The sequence below is a fragment of the Mustela nigripes genome, chromosome 13 (genome assembly GCF_022355385.1).
Source record: "Mustela nigripes isolate SB6536 chromosome 13, MUSNIG.SB6536, whole genome shotgun sequence".
NCBI classification, from domain to species: Eukaryota; Metazoa; Chordata; class Mammalia; order Carnivora; family Mustelidae; genus Mustela; species Mustela nigripes.
This window is the reverse complement of record NC_081569.1, coordinates 101,452,540-101,471,040: the sequence shown is the minus strand read 5'-3', so window position 1 is coordinate 101,471,040 and position 18,501 is coordinate 101,452,540. Positions and strand designations below refer to the sequence as shown.

General features: G+C 35.8%; 1 protein-coding gene across 4 annotated transcripts in view; it reads left to right on the top strand.

Annotated features, from left to right (window-relative positions):
• WDHD1 (WD repeat and HMG-box DNA binding protein 1) overlaps window positions 1-18,501 on the top strand; it is a 65,322-nt gene that overhangs the window by 27,353 nt on the left and 19,468 nt on the right. For all 4 annotated transcript variants that reach the window (XM_059373247.1, XM_059373246.1, XM_059373249.1 and 1 more), the window contains 6 exons: window positions 2,957-3,167; window positions 6,517-6,704; window positions 8,279-8,463; window positions 12,007-12,248; window positions 15,522-15,659; window positions 17,157-17,313. In XM_059373247.1, the coding sequence (XP_059229230.1) occupies window positions 2,957-3,167; window positions 6,517-6,704; window positions 8,279-8,463; window positions 12,007-12,248; window positions 15,522-15,659; window positions 17,157-17,313 (1,121 nt within the window). The remainder of the gene's footprint in view (window positions 1-2,956; window positions 3,168-6,516; window positions 6,705-8,278; window positions 8,464-12,006; window positions 12,249-15,521; window positions 15,660-17,156; window positions 17,314-18,501) is intronic.

The following is an 18,501-nucleotide window of genomic DNA, read 5'->3' as shown; positions in this document are numbered from 1 at the left end:
GCAATAATGTCTACCATGTAGAGTTTTATTGTGAGGATTATATGAATTATGTATAGAATTAGAAGGTCTCTAACACAACACTTTATAAGTTATAGTCAACCATGAATAGCTGTTAGTATTTTTATTCAACGATGAATATCATCTATATGGTCATAATAATCTCTATATTGGGAGGATTGGAGTAGGAGAATAATGTACATACATACAAGAGAATAGGGGTGGTTGAAAATTATACCAAATCCTCATATTTCCTAATATATAGAAGTTAATAGAATCTATTTAATAGATAATAATTAAAACTGAAAAGCCAAAAAAAAAAATAACACTAGAATATTATTTAAAACTATGGAGGAAGTTATCAAAAGAATTGTCCAATAGAATAGAAAAGTAAGTTGGAGGCTGTGCAGGAGGACTATTTTCATTTTTATAATAAACCTGACTAATTTATATGCATGTGTAACTGATAAAAATGAAGTAAATTGTAAAACAGTTTTTAGTTTAAAGGTTACCTCTTAAAAAACCTTAACCCTTAACTGCTCATTCTTTTCTTTTTTGCTTTTATTCTTCATAGTACATATTCCTATCATAATACATCTAATACTTTATGGACATCATCGTAAGTATAAGGCAAAAGTCCTTTTTTTTTTTTTTTCAGTGTTCCAAGATTCATTGTTTATGCAACTGTACCCAGTGCTCCACACAATACCTGCCCTCCTTAATACCTACCACCAGGCTAACCCACCTTCCCGCCACTCCCTTCCAAAACACTCAGTTTGTTTCTCAGAGTCCATTGTCTTTCATGCTTTATCTCCCCCTCTGGTTTACCCCAATTCACTTTTCCTTTCCTTTTCCTAATGTCCTCCATGTTATTCCTTATGCTCCATAAGTAAGTGAAACCATATAAAAATTGACTCTCTGGTTAACTTATTTCACTCAGCATAATCTCCTCCAGTACCATCCATGTTGATAAAAAAAAGTTGGGTATTCATCCTTTTTGATGGAGGCATAATACTCCATTGTATGTGTGGACCATATCTTTATCCATTCATCTGTTGAAGGGCCTGTTGGCTTTTTCCACGGTTTGGCAACTGTGGCTATTTGCTGCTATGAACATTGGGGTACATATAGCCCTTCTTTTCACTACATCTGTATCTTTGGGATAAATACCCAGTAGTGCAATTGCAAGGTCATAGGATAGCTCTATTTTTAATTTTTTGAGGAATCTCCACACTGCTTTCCAAAGTGGCTGCCCCAACTTGCATTCCCAACAACAGTGTAAGAGTGTTTCCCTTTCCCCACATCCTTTCCAACACTTGTTGTTTCCTGTCCTGATAATTTTGGCCATTCTAACTGGTATAAGGTGGTGGTATCTCAATGAGGTTTTGATTTTAATTTCTCCGATAAAATTCCTCATTTTTTAAAAAGAAAATCCAAAAAAAGTTTTTAACCCAAGTGAGTATGTAAACTCCTAGGACTAAAGATAAAATAGTTAAATATTTAAAAAAAGCAAACCTTCCTAGAGCATTTAGTTCTTAATTATTATTTTCAGATCATATGTTTAAATATAAGAGTTTAGAAGCATTTTTTATTTCTGTTCTCTCCTTTCATTAAACATTAGTTTTCTAGAACACAATTTTATGTATTTCCATCTAAAAGATTTGTGATAAAGTCTTTTTGAATCTGTTGATGGTGCTCTCATTAGAATTTTATACCAGGGGCGCCTGGGTGGCTCAGTCATTAAATGTCTGCCTTCGACTCAGGTCATAAACCCAGCATCCTGGGATCGAGCCCTACTTTGGGCTCCCTGCTCAGCGGGAAGCCTGCTTCTCCCTCTCTGGCTTCCTCTGCTTGTATTTCCTCTCTTACTCTGTCAAATAAATAAATAAAATTTAAAAAAAAAAAAGAATTTTTACCAAACTATAAGCTTCCATTGGCTTAACATTTGTACAGTTATACAGTTGTAAAAAAAATTGTTATACAATAACAAATGTATTGAGCATTTGTACATTCATTTATACTATGGGAGTCACCTGTGAGCTCTACAGTGTATCTGCTTAGTTTTCTTTTTTTTTTTAAGATTTTATTTATTTGAGTGTGAGAGCATGAGCAGAGGGAAGGACAGAGGAAAAAGCAGACTCCCTGCTGAGTAAGGACCCAGACATGGGGCTTGATCCCAGGACCCTGGGTTCATGACCTGAGCTTCAGCTCAGACACTCAACCGACTGAGCCACCCAGGAGCCCACTATTCACTTTTTAAAGTGATCTCATCGGCTTTCTGAGTCAGTAGGGCATGCATCTCTTGATCTCAGGGTTGTGAGTTCAAGCCGCTCGTTGGGCATGGAGATTACCCAACAAATACAGTAATGTGATCTAAAAAACTGTTTACAGTCATCTGGGGTCTCCAAAGGTAGATTCTACATCTACATTGTTCATATTCCCAGTAATCAGGGATTAGTGTTGAATTTTCTTGCGTCCTTTGTCTGTTGGTTCTATCCATTTACTTTTATAAGCATCAAAAGAAAGCCCACAAAAAAACTAGCTTTAACTGAGATCATTGAAAGCAAACATATCCTACCTAAGCAGTATAAAATCAATTTAATAAAAGTAAATGAGAGAATCTTATAATAAAAGACATTTTTAGGGACTTAAGGTGACTTCTCTGGAGAATGACCTTTGAGGAGTAAAATCTTACCTTGTATTTGGGTATATATACAGTAGTTCTTTACATATCTGTCCTGCACTCCTGTCCCATCCTTAGTCTGTAAGGCACTTAAAGTAATGACTAGTTCTCACATAAATATAAATACAGTCCTTGTAAATACATTTATTATTCTTGTCAGGTACATTTGCTTACATGGTAGAATGTATAGGTGTGTATTACAGAATTGCCATTTGAGTAAAGGAGTCTATCTAAATAGTTCACTGATACTTTGTAATTTGTGTTAATTTGTTCAAGGTATCTAGCAAAGTGGAAAAGGATTACAATGATCTTTTTGATGGAGATGATGCAAATAATGCTGGTGATTTTCTAAATGACAATGCAGTTGAGACTCCCTCTTTTTCAAAGAGGATTATAAATGATGAGGAAGAAGATGATGACCTCATGCTGGCCTCAGGTCGTCCTAGACAACGAAGTCACATCCTAGAAGATGATGATAATTCAGTTGGTATGTGTTGATTTTGTGGATATGATTGTGCATCCCATTGATGATCTTTTCAATTTTTCATTGAAAAGATTTTTTTATTTGAAGTCATTATTAAATTTACAGAATGTAGCTAATGCAGTGTACAGAGGGAAATGTGTAATATCAAATACTTGGGGGCACCTGGGTGGCTCATTGGGTTAAGCCTCTGCCTTCGGCTCAGGTCGTGATCCCAGGGTTCTGGGATGGAGCCCCACATCGGGCTCTCTGCTCAGCAGGGAGCCTGCTTCTTTCTCTCTCTCTCTCTGCCTGCCTCTCTGCCTACTTGTGACCTCTGTCTGTCAAATAAATGAACAAAATCTTTAAAAAAAAAATACTTGTTAGAAAGGTTTCAAATCAATGATCTAAGCTTATGCTTTAGCAAATTAGAAAATTAAGAGGAAATTAAAATCCATACTAGCAGAAAGAAGAAAATAAACAATGCAATGATATTGACAACCAAAAACCTATAAAGAAAGTCAGTGAAACCAAAAGCTAGTTCTTTAAAAAGATTGGTAAAGTCATTGAATCTGACTGACCAGAAAGGAAAAGAAGACCCAAATGACTAATATAAGTGATGAAAGGCGACTCATCACCATAGATCCTATAGACCTATACTATCTAGTATGGTAGCCACTAACTACCTGTGGCTATTGAGCATTTGAAATGTGGTTAGTTTAAAATGAGATGTGTTGTAAGTGTGAAACGCAACCAGATTTTGAAGAGAATATGAGAAGAGTGTAAAATATTTTAGTCCTTTTTGTACATGAGTACGTGTTGAAATTATAATGTTTTAACATAGAATAATATTAAAATTAATTAGACCTGGGTTTTTTTTTTTACTATTTAAAATATGGCTACTAGAAAATTTAAAATTATACATATAATTCATTTCTATAAGATAGCACTGCTATTAATAACAGAAGAATAAAGGAGAATGTTATGAACAACTTTGTGCCCATAAATGTAACAACTTTGATAAAATGGATGATTCTTTGATATAAGCTACCAAGCTAACTCAAGAAATATGTAACCCGAATAGTATAGTATCTGTTGAAGAAATAGAGATAACAATTGAAAGAACACTTTAGGGGTGCCTGGGTGGCTCAGTTGTTAAGCATCTGCCTTTGGCTCACGTCATAGTCCCGGAGTCCTGGGATCGAGCCCCACATCAGGCTTCCTGCTCAGTAGGAAGCTTGCTTCTCCCTCTCCCACTTCCCCTGCTTGTGTTCCCTCTCTCGCTGTCTCTTTCTCTGTCAAACAAATAAATAAAATAAAATAAAAATTTATAAAGTGCCTGTTGCAACAACTTACATGCTAAAATAGTACATTTAACATTATCAAATAAATGTATCATTATCAAATAAGTGGTATTATCAAATGCTAAATACCATTTTGTGGTGGTAAATTGTGCTACATTTAAATCATACGGGTTTTATACAACAGAAGTCCTCAAATGTTTGATCTCAGGAGCTCATTACATTCTTTTTTTTTTTTTTTTTTAAGATTTTATTTATTTATTTGACAGATAGAGATTACAAGTAGGCAGAGAGGCAGTCAGAGAGGGGAGGAAGCAGGCTCCCTGATGAGCAGAGGCCCCTGGGATCATGACCTGAGCTGAAGGCGGAGGCTTTAACCCACTGAGCCACCCAGGCACCCCTGCTCATTACATTCTTAAAAACTTTTGAGGATCTCAAAATTATTTGTGGAGTTACATCATTATTTACCATGGTAGAAACTAAAACTAAGAAATTTAAAAAATATTTACTTTAAAATAACAATAAACTCATTTATGTATACATAATAATGTTTCAGATGAAAAAATTTCATAAGAAAATTGGCATTATTTTATCCTTTTGAAAATTTCTTTAATGTCTAGCATAGAAGATGACTTGAATTCTCTCATAATGCCTCAGAGTTCAGTCTGTTGTCATATATGTTTTTACTTGATGTATGTGTATAGTTTTCAGGCTCACATGAACATGTAGTTTGAAAAGGGAGTATTTTAACAGCCTGTTGAAATACTTCTAGCCTGGGTGGCTCAGTGGGTTAAATAAAGCCTCTGCCTTCGGCTCAGGTCATGATCTCAAGGTCCTGGGGTCGAGCCCCACATCAGGCTCTCTGCTCAGCGGGGAGCCTGCTTTCCCTTCCTCTCTCTCTCTCTGCCTCTCTGCCTGCTTGTGATTCCTGTCTGTCAAATAAATAAATAAAATCTTAAAAAAAAAGAAAAGAAAAGAAATACTTCTAGATAGTCTTCTTTGCTTCTGTACTGAAAAACTCAACTTACTTGCAATGTGAAATCCAGAAACTCCAGTGAATATTCCAGCTGTATTACATTAAAATCCATTGGTCTGACTTGAATGAATCTTTTAATTTACCATGTTTGATTTTAAAATATATGCATTGGTAATTTGGAAAATACTGGTTCACTATAGGTCTGCAGGTCTTTTAATTTTGACACTATTATCCAGTATCAGTATCATCACCAATCTCATCAGAAGTTTTTAAATATTAGGAAGCAGTCAGGCATGACATGGTGGCAGGTACAAGTTTTCTAATATATATTTTTTAAGATTTTATTTATTTATTTGAGAGAGAGAGAGAGATCTCAAGTAGGCAGAGAGTCAGGCAGAGAGAGGGGGAAACAGGCTCCCTGCCGAGCAGAGAGCCCGATCTGGGGCTCAGTCGCAGGACCCTGGAATCATGACCCAAGCTGAAGGCAGAGGCTTAACACACTGAGCCACCCAGGTGCCCCATTTTCTAATATTCTGATTTTTGCTTGAAAACTCAAATTTTATCATTGACAACAAATTCTGTCAGTTATTTTTTCTTAAATGATTAACTTCATTTATTTAAAGAAAATGTTTACCAAATACCAAAGACTGCATAGCCATAGTTTATTTCGCATTCTTTGAAGTATAAATGGTGTTCTGTGAAAAAATCAACTAGTTCAGCTTACAACTCAGTTGCACAAATGCTTTTTTTTTTTTGAGGTGGACGTCACTCTTTATGCACACTTTGTATTTTAGCACAAAGAACATTTTTTAAAAATCTATGTTGGATCAAGATTCAACAGAATTAATATTTTTATAGCAATTGAGTGGTGGTTAACAATGAATTGACTACTAATACAGACTGGTGCCACTGCCACACCAACAGTTTTACCCTCTATTGTTTTGTACCATCACTGTAAATGTTAACATAGTAGAAGAGGCAGATAGCATGCTAGTATTATTAAATATGAATAGAAAAGTTTATTTAGATTTCATAATGCTTTCCTTTTTCTACATCATTGGTATTTATGATTCTCTAAGTATGATTTTTTATTTTCTAGATGTTACCTTGTTAAAAGCTGGTTCTAGTCTTTCCAAAGAGGAAGACGAAGATGATCAGGCCAACAGCATTCATAATCTACCACTTGTAACATCCCAAAGGCCGTTTTATGATGGGCCAATGCCAACTCCCCGGCAAAAGCCATTCCAGTCAGGTTCTACTCCCATGCATCTCACGCATAGGTTCATGGTAAGCCTTGGATCTACATTTAACTTTAAAATCGTTTTATTTAACTCTTTAAATTGTAAGTGTTTTATCTCACTATAGTTAGTTTTGTTTGGTACGAAATATTTTTTAAAACCTTGATTAACTGGCCAAAAGCACTTTGGTTCATTATAATTTTGTGGTTTATTTATTTTATGGTTAATTTACAGTTTTAACCTTATTTCAACCTTATTATTGGAAATCACATTAAATAAAATTTTGCTTTGCAAAAAAAAAAAATCTGCTTTGCAAAGTGACATAATGAACATAATGTGACTATATATCTTGCAATATCTCTTGATTGTACTTCCAAACTTTATTTCTCATATTTTTATATAGAAGTTTATACTGATTCCAAAACACTGGTTAGAAGGTATTTTTTGAAGGCGGTTCCTAATATAATATATTAGAAGATGATAGGTACTATGGAAAACAAACTATCTGCCCCTTTTCCCCACCCCATCCCACTGGAATATAAACTCCAGAAGGATAAGAAATGTTTTTTGTTTTGTTTACTGATAGCACTTAAAACAAGGTATGGCACAGTAGGCATTAAGAATATATTTCCTAGGGGCGCCTGGGTGGCTCAGTGGGTTAAGCCGCTGCCTTCGGCTCAGGTCATGATCTCAGGGTCCTGGGATCGAGTCCCGCATCGGGCTCTCTGCTCAGCAGGGAGCCTGCTTCCTCCTCTCTCTCTCTGCCTGCCTCTCTGCCTACTTGTAATCTCTCTCTGTCAAATAAATAAATAAATCTTTAAAAAAAAAAAAAAGAATATATTTCCTAAATGGATGAATGAATATATTAGCTTTTTGTTCTGAGAACTAAAAAGTTTAATATTTTTATTTATTTGAGGCTTTCCACTGAGGACTTTGCCTCTTGTCCTTTTTGAAAGGATAGGCCTGGCATAAATTTGTATGTAAATATTAGAAGTCTTGTTTTATTTTAATAAAACTGTTAATTGGTGTCCGTAGTCATCATCAAGTAATAGGTCTTAATTTCTTGTTGTTACATATTTTATTTATAGTTGTTTGTAGTAGAGGAAAGTGTGAGCCTGTAGTATATATGGGTGGAAGATAAGTTTTCTAAATGGTATTGGTTTATGTTTAATGGTATTGGTTTATATTGCCTTAAAATGTATATATTTATTCCTACGATATAAAATAGTTAGTTGGAGCAGGAAAATATGCTGTCATTTATATCCATATTTATAAGTAAGTAAATTTTTAAAATATTTCTGTTGGGGAATTTAATAGTTTGGTTGTTCAGAATTGTATTTTTTTATGGCAGTCACGTAATTTTTAAAATATTAAATGAAATACTCCACTTGCTACTAAATATTTATGTGCCTTCTTCTCATGAAAAGAGTAGGTAGTAATTGTAGTTCTGATGTCACTACTGTTACTTGAAACTATTTAAAGGTAGTTAAGCTGTGTTTGCTCCCATAACTTCAATTTCAATACAGACTGAATTATAATATTTATTAATTTGTACTACTTTAGTCCACTGATTTTAGGACCTTTAATTTATCTCAGACTTGTATTTAACCTTAATGTTTATAGGTATGGAACTCTGTTGGAATTATTCGCTGCTATAATGATGAGCAAGACAATGCCATAGATGTGGAGTTCCATGATACCTCCATACACCACGCAACACACTTATCAAACACTTTGAATTACACAGTAGCAGATCTATCTTATGAAGCTGTTTTGTTGGCATGTGAAAGTACTGATGAACTACCAAGGTAAATTTCAGATTATTAGGAAGAATTGGTCACTGCTGGATTGTTAGATACAGAAGAGTTTCATACATAATACCTCAGAACATGTCTCTTTTTGCCTAATTGTCCTGTCCTTTACAGTCTCTAACTACAAATCAGGATGGCATGGGGCATCTGGGTGACTCATTCGGTTTAGGCATCTGACTCTTAATCTCAGCTCAGCTCTTGATCTCAGGGTTGTGAGTTCAAGCCCTGCATTGTGGGGGGGCAGGGGAAATGACATGATACAATTAACAATTTATAATTGCAAGAGAAACTAAAGAGTTAGATAAAACATTGTTACTCTGTTTCATTACTATTGTAAAATATGTATGATATATAGATGTATATAATATGGTATATAATTATAATTATATAATTATCTCTGTAATTGCTTATATATTATAGACATAATTACATAATATTTAATATATATATTGTAAACAAACAAGCAGTACAGGATTTTTAGGAAATAAAAATCCCCCCCAGAATTCTACTTTCAGATATAACCACTGTTAACAATTTGGTATGTATCTTTTCTAGATTTCTTTTTGTACAAACCCCTGCCCCCTTTTTAACTTTACTTTATTAGTGTAATTCATGTATAATAAAATGTACTTCTTAGGTATACAGTTTAGTGAGTTTAACGAATGTGTATGTATCAACTGTCACAGTCAAAAAATTTTTTTAAATTTTTAAAAACTTTTTAATTTAAACTCATTTAATTAACATATATGTTTTTGGTTTCAGAGGTACAGACCTGTGATTCATCATTCTTATATAATACCCAGTACTCATTACATCACATGCCCTTCTTAGTGTCCATCACCCCAACCGCATACCCTTCAGCAGCCCTCAGTTTGTTTCTTATTATTAAGAGTCTTTTATGGTTTGTCTCCCTCTTTGGTTTTGCCCTGTTTTATTTTTTCCTCGTTTCCCCTATGATCCTCTGTTTTGTTTCTTAAATTCCACATTTTTAAATATATTTTTTTAAATATTCTATTTGTTTATTTGACAGACAGAGATCACAAGTAGGCAGAGGAGCAGGCAGAGAGAGAAGGGGAAGCAGGCTCCCTGCTGAGCGGAGAGCCTGATGTAGGCTCAGAAAATCAGAGCCTCGATCCCAGGACCCTGAGATCATGACCTGAGCCAAAGACAGAGGCTTAATTCACTGAGCCACCCAGGCGCCCCTTAAATTCCATATTTGAGTGAAATCATGATAATTGTCTTTCTCTGATTGACATATTTTGCTTAGCATCATACACTCTGGTTCCATCCTGTCATTACAAATGGCAAGATTTCATTTTTGATGGCTGTGTAATACTCCTGTGTGTGTGTGTGTGTGTGTGTGTGTGTGTGTCTACTTTTTTTTTTTTTTTTTAATTTATGTATTTGTCAGAGAGAAAGAGAAGGAGAGAGAGAACACAAGCGAGGGGAGCAACAGGCAGAGGGGAAGCAGGCTCCCCACTGAGCAAGGAGCCCAGTGCGGAATCATGACATGAACCGATGGTAGACGCTTAACCAGCTGAGCCACTCAGGTGTCCCTGTACCACATCTCCTTCATCCATTCATCTGTCAGTGGACAGCTCGGCTCTTTCCATAGTTTGGCTGTTGTGGACATTGCTGCTATATTTTTAAGTAATCCCTACAGCAGTGTAGGGCTCAAACCCATAACCCCAAGACCAAGAGTCACATGTTGTACTGACTGAGTCAGCCAGGTGCTCCTCAAAATGTTTTTTTATCTCTCAAAAATATTCCCTTGTATCCCTTTGCAGTTAATACCAGCCTTGGACAACTACTGACCTGGATTTTTTCTGCTTTTTGGGTTTTTTTGTCATTATAAAATAGAATTGAAACTTTTTTTAAAAAAATTTTTTATGTAATATTTTTAAAGATTTTATTTATTTATTTGACAGACAGAGAGCACAAGTAGGCAGAGAGGCAGGCAGAGAGAGAGGAGGAAGTAGGCTCCCCGCTGAGCAGAGAGCCCAGTGCGGGCATCGATCCCTGGACCCTAGGATCATGACCTGAGCTAAAGACAGAGGCTTTAACCCACTGAGTGACCCAAGCGCCCCGAATTGAAACTCTTTTTAAAAAGGGAGAGGGCAGAATGATATTTGTTAAGTAGATACATAGACAAAATTATGATGGAAAAGCAGTGGAGTGCTGAATCCATCCATATTTTTTTAAAGAAGAAGAAAAATTTTTATTCGTCTTTCTGTTATTTCAGCCAGATTGCCTTTTCCTGATTTTTCAGCTGATTTTAATGCTTATACACTTGATTATAGGTTTTACCAACTCTGAGGTGATTCGAAATTAAAATCCTAATCGGATACCTTAGCTTCTTGCTGCTCTAAGTGTGGTCCGCAAACTAGGAGCATGGGTCACTTGAAGCTTGTCAAAAACAGACTCTCAGACTCCACCCCAGACCTAAATCAGAATCTGCATTTTAATGAGATCTACAGGTGCTTGAGTTTGCATTAAAGTCTGAGAAACTCATCTTAACATTTTAATTGGTTTCCTAATATACACATTGTAAAATCCACATACTACTTCATTATTTTTTTCAATACCTCATTATTGAATTAAATTAGTACACTAAAATAAACCACTGTTGACTCAGTGTCTCCAACTCAGAGTCTTCACATAATTAGAACATTTGTTTCCATGTGCAATTTTGATTTCAGATATCTTTCCCTGTTTTCCTGGATATGTTATTTCATAGCTATATACAATGTGACTTTTCATTTTAAAATTGAATTTAGAGGTGCCTGGGTGGCTCAGTTGGTTAAGTGTCTGCCTTTGGCTCAGGTCATGATCCCAGGGTCCTGTGTTTGAGCCCCGCATCAGGCTTTCTGCTGAGCAGAGAGTCTGCTTCATCCTCTCCCTTTGCCACTTACCCCCACTCAGGCACTTGTTCTCTCTTTCTCTCTCATATAAATACATTTCTTAAAAAAAAATAGAATTTTAAATTACTCTTCAGAAAATCAGTACTACCTCTGTTTCTGAATACTATAGTATCTGCATTCCCAAACTTAACTTTAATAACTTATGTGTCTGTATGTATGCAAAGAAAAAAGACTGGAAACATCAAATTGTTTGCAGTGGTTGGTGATCTTGCTGGTGGGATTGTGTGATTTTTTTTCCTTTTTTCTTTTGTTTTCCTGTATTAAATTGTTTTGGCAGTGAAAGAACTCTTTAACATTTTGATGCTTCATCTCTTTTTTAAAATTTAGTCATCTTTTTCTGTATATTTGCAACCTAAGGTCCTATTCTGCAGATTTTAGTCTGCCTGTTTTCATTTAACATTAAGCTATGAGCACTTTCCTGTTAACATGACTGTTAAATGGCTTTAATATAGTCCATTTTAAGGATATTTCATAATTACTTTTTCAAAGCTATTTTTGGACTATTTATGTTTAATAGAAAAATTAGCTATTTGGTTTTGTCACTGGGGTATCATGATTAGTTTTATAGATATAAAATAGCAAATATGAAAGTTTGTTTCTGTCTTGTTTTAATTTTTAGCAAGCTTCACTGTCTGCACTTCAGTTCTTGGGATTCAAGCAAAGAGTGGTTAGTAGATATGCCTCAGAATGAAGATATTGAAGCCATATGTCTTGGTCTGGGATGGGCAGCTGCTGCCACTAGTGCCATGCTCCTTCGACTGTTCACTATTGGAGGTGTTCAGAAAGAGATCTTCAGTCTTCCTGGCCCTATAGTATCAATGGCAGGACATGGAGAACAGCTTTTCATTGTTTATCATAGAGGTAGGTTTTTTCCTAGTCTTTTATAATTTTACTGAGACCTGAAGTAAAATGAAAATTACTTGAGAATTTTTCTCTTTCTTTTATTTTGTTTTGGGTTATATACCTGCTTTTGCATTCATTTTGTATTTGAATCAGTATGGTCTTCAAATTTACAGAATTTTGTTGTATTCACTTATAGTAATGAAAAGGAAAATATTTTATTTGTAGGAAAACTGTATTGTAGAAAGAATTCCAGGTTTAGTTACTTCCATGTTTAAATCCTGTAAGAATTTTCAGAGTTTAAATGCCTCAAAAAATAAACTAACTTCTAGTGTACAGGACCAAGACAGTTTGAATATGACTTAAAAAGTTGCTGCTTCCTTCATTTCATATTCTGTCTTCAGTACCCATCACTATGTGTCAGGACTGATTTTATCAAGATTATTATTTTTTTTTTCATTATTTAGAGAATACTTTATTAGTTTCTGTAATCAAACCCATGTAGATAAGACCTTAAATATTTAATACAGTGCGTTACCCCTGTACAAATGGAAAATACTATGTTTAACATTTCTAGACCAATATGGCTGTTGATTTTATCAAGATTATTGATAGGGGGCAGGCAACCTTCATCTCAGGGCCATGAGTTCAAGCCCCATGTTGGGCCTAGAGCTTACTTAAGAAAAGAAGGAAGAGTACTGATAATCTTTTTATGCTTATTTTTTTTTATAATTCCATTAGAAACACATTTTCTATTTTTTAAAAATATTATTTAAATTCAAGTTAACATAAATAGTGTAGTATTGGTTTCAGGAGTAGAATTTAGTGATTCATCATTTACATATAACACCCAGTACTCATCACAAATGTGCCCTCTTTAATACCAATCATGCATTTAACCCATCCCCCTGCCCACCTCCCCTCCCTCAACCCTCAGTTTGTTCTCTTAACTATTGAGTCTCTTGTGCTTTTTCTTCCTCTCTATTTTTATCATATTTTATTTTTCCTTCCCTTCCCCTATCTTCATCTGTTGCGTTTCTTAAATTCCACATATGAGTGAAATCATATGATATTTGTCTTTCTCTGACTGCCTTATTTTGCTTAGCACAGTACACTCTAGTTCCATCTTTCTCTCTTTTTTAAAATTTTGATTCCAACTTAGTTTAAATACAGTATTATATTAGTTCCGGGTGTACAATATAATGATTCAGCAATTCCATACATTACCAGTGCTCATCACACAGGTGCATTCCTTAAACCCCACCACCTATTTTACTCATCCCCTACCCAGCTCTTTCCTTTCTTGGATTCTGTAACATCACTCTAGATGTTTTTTTACTGATAACTCCTTTGGCTATTCTTCTGGCTCTACCTCCTATGCCAGCCTCTTGGCTGGAGTGCTCCAGGACTCTATCACAGCCCTGCTTCTCTAGTACCTTCTCTAGATGAGGAACTTTCAGTCTTTTGACTCTTAGCCCTAATAAGAACTACATTCTACATTGCTATTCTGTACATATCTGTAAATGTAACTGAAATAAAAGTCTCATGGACAGTATTTATTCCTTGATTTCATTTTCTTTAAAGATCTTATTTATTTGACAGAGAGAAAGAGCACAAGCAGCGGGAGCAGCAGGCAGAGGGAGAGAAGCAGGCTCCCTGCTGAGCAAGAAGCCCAGTGTGGGGCTAGATCCCAGGACGGTGGGATCATGACCTGAGCCAAAGGCAGATGCTTAACCAACTTAGCCGTGCAGGCGCCCCTGATTTCAATTTTCTTTAAATACTATTTGCAACTTTAAATTCATTTCTTGACTCATAGCTCAAAAGTACAGCTTGAGTAACTACCCTGGGATATCTCCTTAAGGCTTGTGGCTTTATTATTTTATTTTTTAAGATTTTTTTATTCATTTAAGAGAGAGAGCACAAGTAGGCAGAGTGGTAGACAGAGGGAGAGGGAGTACAAGGCTCCCCACTGAGCAGGGAGCCCAAAGTGGGGCTTGATCCCAGGACCACCCGAGCCAAAGGCAGACACTCAACCAATTGAGCCATCCAGGTACCCCCAGGGCCTGTGGCTTTATATAGATCTGTGTGTCCATGACCTATAAATTAGTATCACCAGCCCTACCCTCTCCTTGTATCTATAGACTTATATATCCAGTGGCCACTTGCAATCTCTTTGTACAATTTTGATACTCATTTCAAATTTGGTCATAATAAAACTTTTGCGTTTTTGTTTTTTACCTTCCGCCTTGCCTTTTACTTAGTTTTCCCCATCTGCGTAAATGGCATACTCTTAACCCAGCCAGTCAAGTCAGAAATGAATCATGAATTCTTCTCTTGCCCTCACCGCCCCCACGTCAACCCTATCAGTGAAGTCATATCACCATGTCAGTTCTATCAAGTAAAACATTCCAAACCGTCTTTTCATCTCCTCCACTAAAACCCCTCTTCTCCTGGACTAGTAGTCCTGTACCTGGCTTGTTAGCTTCAACCCTTGCCTTCCATTGTCCATTCTCCATATAACAACCTGAGTGATCTTTTAAAAACATAAATCAGAACATGTCCCTCTTCTGCTCAAATTCCTCTGATGACTTCCCATTGCTTTAGAATAAAAATCAAACCTTTAATCACAGCTAGCAAGGTCCTACATGATCTGACCTTTGCCTGCCTCTTCAACCACATCTCTTGCCACTTTTTCTCATCGTTCATTCTCGCCATACTAGCTTCTTTGTGTTTTTCAAATTTACCAAGCTTGTTCCCATCTTAGGATCTTTTTGTTAGCTGTTCCTTCTGTTTACTGTATTACAGCTCTTTCCCCTAACTAACTTGCAATTTATATCTCAGCTAAATTTTACTTTCTCACACAGGCTACCTTTAGACTGTCCAGTCTAAAGTAATCACTCAGTCTGACACTCTGTATCACATTATTATTTTAATTCTCTGTTAACACTTAACATTTTTTTTCCCAAAATTAGTCTTCTACCTGAATATAAATTTCCTGAGGATATGTCTTCTTTACTATTGTAGCCTTAGTACCTCGCACATAGTAAGCTCGTTGTAAATATTTCTTGGGTGAGTGAATTACCGCTTAATACCACTTTGTATAAATAGTCCCTGTAACATAGTATTCTGCTTTATACCAGAATGGTACCTCAGTCAGGGGGGTTATCCATAAAAAGTAGTGCTAGTTAATATAGAGTTTATCACAAAATCAGTTCAGTTCACAGAAGGTACTCTAGACTGCATTATAGCTAAATAGTCTTTGAAATCTGATTTCTATTTATATATTCTCACTAGGTGCAGGATTTGATGGTGATCAGTGCCTTGGAGTTCAACTGCTAGAGCTGGGGAAAAAGAAAAAACAAATTTTACATGGTGATCCTCTTCCTCTCACGAGGAAATCCTACCTAGTGTGGGTTGGATTTTCAGCTGAAGGCAAGATAAATTAACTTATTTATATTAAAGACATTTTTTCAAGTAGAGATTGTTCCATTGTTTTATTCCTAATTATTTTTCTTAAGGTGAATTATCTATATTCTATGTGTAAATTTCTCTACTATGTTGGCAGTGGGGAAACTGGAATTGTTAGGCAAGATAGCCATTCTTTTATGTATAAGATCTGATGTTCATGTGAATTCTGTTTAGAAAACATACAAAGAGAGAAATACATTTCTCCAGAAGTTTGTTTTAGATAACGAGGAGATACAAGTCAGTAGTCAAGTTGTGGCTTTTCCAGGAGATTCTATGCAAAAAAAATAGGAAATTTCAATAGCTGCACTGTCTACTGCAGTAGCCATGTATGGCTGGCTATTGAGCACTTGAAATGTGGCTAATCCAGATTGAGATGGTGGTAAGTATGAAATACTCCAAACTTTGAAAGTTTAGTACAAAAAAAGAAGAATCTTAGTAATTCTTTCATATTAATTACATGTTAAAATGATAATATTTTGGATATATTGGATTTAATAAAATATATTATTCAAATTAGCTTCACTTTTTCCCCTTTCCTTTTTTTTAGCAGTTTTTTTTTTTAAGATTTTATTATTCATTTATATGACAGAGAGAGAGAGAGAGAGAGATCACAAGTAGGCAGAGAGGCAGACAGAGAGAGAGAGGGAAGCAGGCTCCCTGCTGAGCAGAGAGCCCAACGTGGGGCTTGATCCCAGGATGCTGGGATCATGACTGGAGCCGAAGGCAGAAGCTTTAACCCACTGATCACCCAGGTGCCCCTTATTAGTTATTTATGTTCTAATGTGACCATTAATAACTTCCATTCATATAGCTTTGTTTTTTTCCCCCTACCAGTTAGATCTAGACTTGAGGAACATCCTGTTTGCAGTGTGAGAGGTGTATGAAGTCACAGATAATGAAAGGGGTAATTAGCAAATATGCTGTGTACTTCCTGACATGAGAACAGAGTAAGTGGGAAACAGAGATGCTGACTTGTTTTCAGGTTAAGAATTGCTTAGGTAGAAGTTGAGGAATACAACAGTGACAAGGCCAAGAAAGCAAGAAGAAGAAGAGTACTAAACACAAATTTCTCTATATCATCACTGTGCGTCAGGTTCTGGTCATTTTTCCAAGTCTCTCTTAACTAGCGAAACTTCAGATTCAGGTTTAACTCTTTTTTTTTTTTTTTTTAACTGAAATTGGCTTTTAAAAATACTGCTATATTCCACTAGGTGGCATAGTTCTCACTGAAACTGTCAGCTTTTCCCTTGGGTAAATTTTAGTCATGCAATTTTTTTTCTTTTATTCAGTTAGGTCTTACTCTGTGTGGTTAATGAAGTTTTGTGGGAAATTATCTTTAATTATTCACCTTTTTGCTTTAGAACTGACATTTGAATCATTGGTATATATTTTTGATATAGGATTTATTTCACAAATATGTAGCTATTTCTCCAAATGATTCCTTTTTCAATTGCTGTGTAGGTACTCCCTGTTATGTGGATTCAGAAGGTGTTGTTCGAATGCTTAACAGAGGGCTTGGTAACACATGGACTCCAATATGTAACACAAGAGAACACTGCAAAGGAAAATCTGATCACTACTGGGTGGTTGGTATCCATGAAAATCCCCAGCAACTCAGGTAGGCTATTAGAAAGTGCTTGGTTGTTTCTAAAAAGTACTGTGAAATTTTTTATTTTATACACTTTAAAGTATTTACAATTTTTTTTTGTCCTTCACCTTAGTTCATATATTTGCTTTCCATATTTACTAGCTTAGAAATTCATTTTGAAGTTTTCAACTGATTGCTTGACTTAGAACTTACTGACCAAAATAGAAGTTAAATTTAATGGTAAGACTTTAGTATTATTTCAGCCAGACAGGGAAGGGAGAGCTAAATGTGGCATTTCATCTTTTATTACAGCCTTTTATTTTAAACTGTGATTTAGAATTGAATAATTCAGTGGCTTTTTGAGAGTTTTTTTTTTTTTTTTCAAAGATTTATTTATTTATTTATTTGACAGAGAGAGAGATCACAAGTTAGGCAGAGAGGCAGGCAGAGAGAGAGGAGGAAGCAGGCTCCCCGCTGAGCAGAGAGCCCGATGTGGGACTCGATCCCAGGACTCTGAGATCATGACCCGAGCCGAAGGCAGCAGCTTAACCCACTGAGCCACCCAGGCGCCCCTGAGAGTTTTAAAGGGCTCAGTAATTGTAACCAGAGAGAGGGCTAATAGAAATTTAGTAGCTGACTGCAGGTGTACAACTCTCAATCCATTTAGTCTCTATTCAATATTAAATATTTTCTTCTTTCTTTGACACTTGATATCTTCTTGGTCTAAGCAACTGGCAGTGACATTATATCGGTACTTGGTGAACAAAGAGTTCTTTGCTTTCATGGAACTTATAGACTGGGGAGACAGATACCAGAAATAAGTAAATGTTAATTACTACTTGGGATAAATGCCACAAATTAATCTGAGCAGACCCACGATGGAGCATAACAGAAGGGCACATTCTAGGTAGCACGATCACATAGGACTCTTGATAAAGAGATAGAATTAAAATGAGACCCAAGACCAAGGAGTCTGTGAGGCAAAAGTGAAGTGAAAAATGATCCATGCAGAATAGACAGCATGTATAAAAGTCCTCAGGTCAGAAAGAGCTAGGTGTATTTAAAGAATTGAAAGAATGCAAAAATGGCTAGCATACAAGAAGTTGAGGGTTGATGGGAAGCATAAGTCCATGCTGATATCAGAAAGTTAGATATAGGCTGCATTATAGACCATATAGAGAAGTTAATATTTCTTTTGAAATTGTATCATGAAGCCAT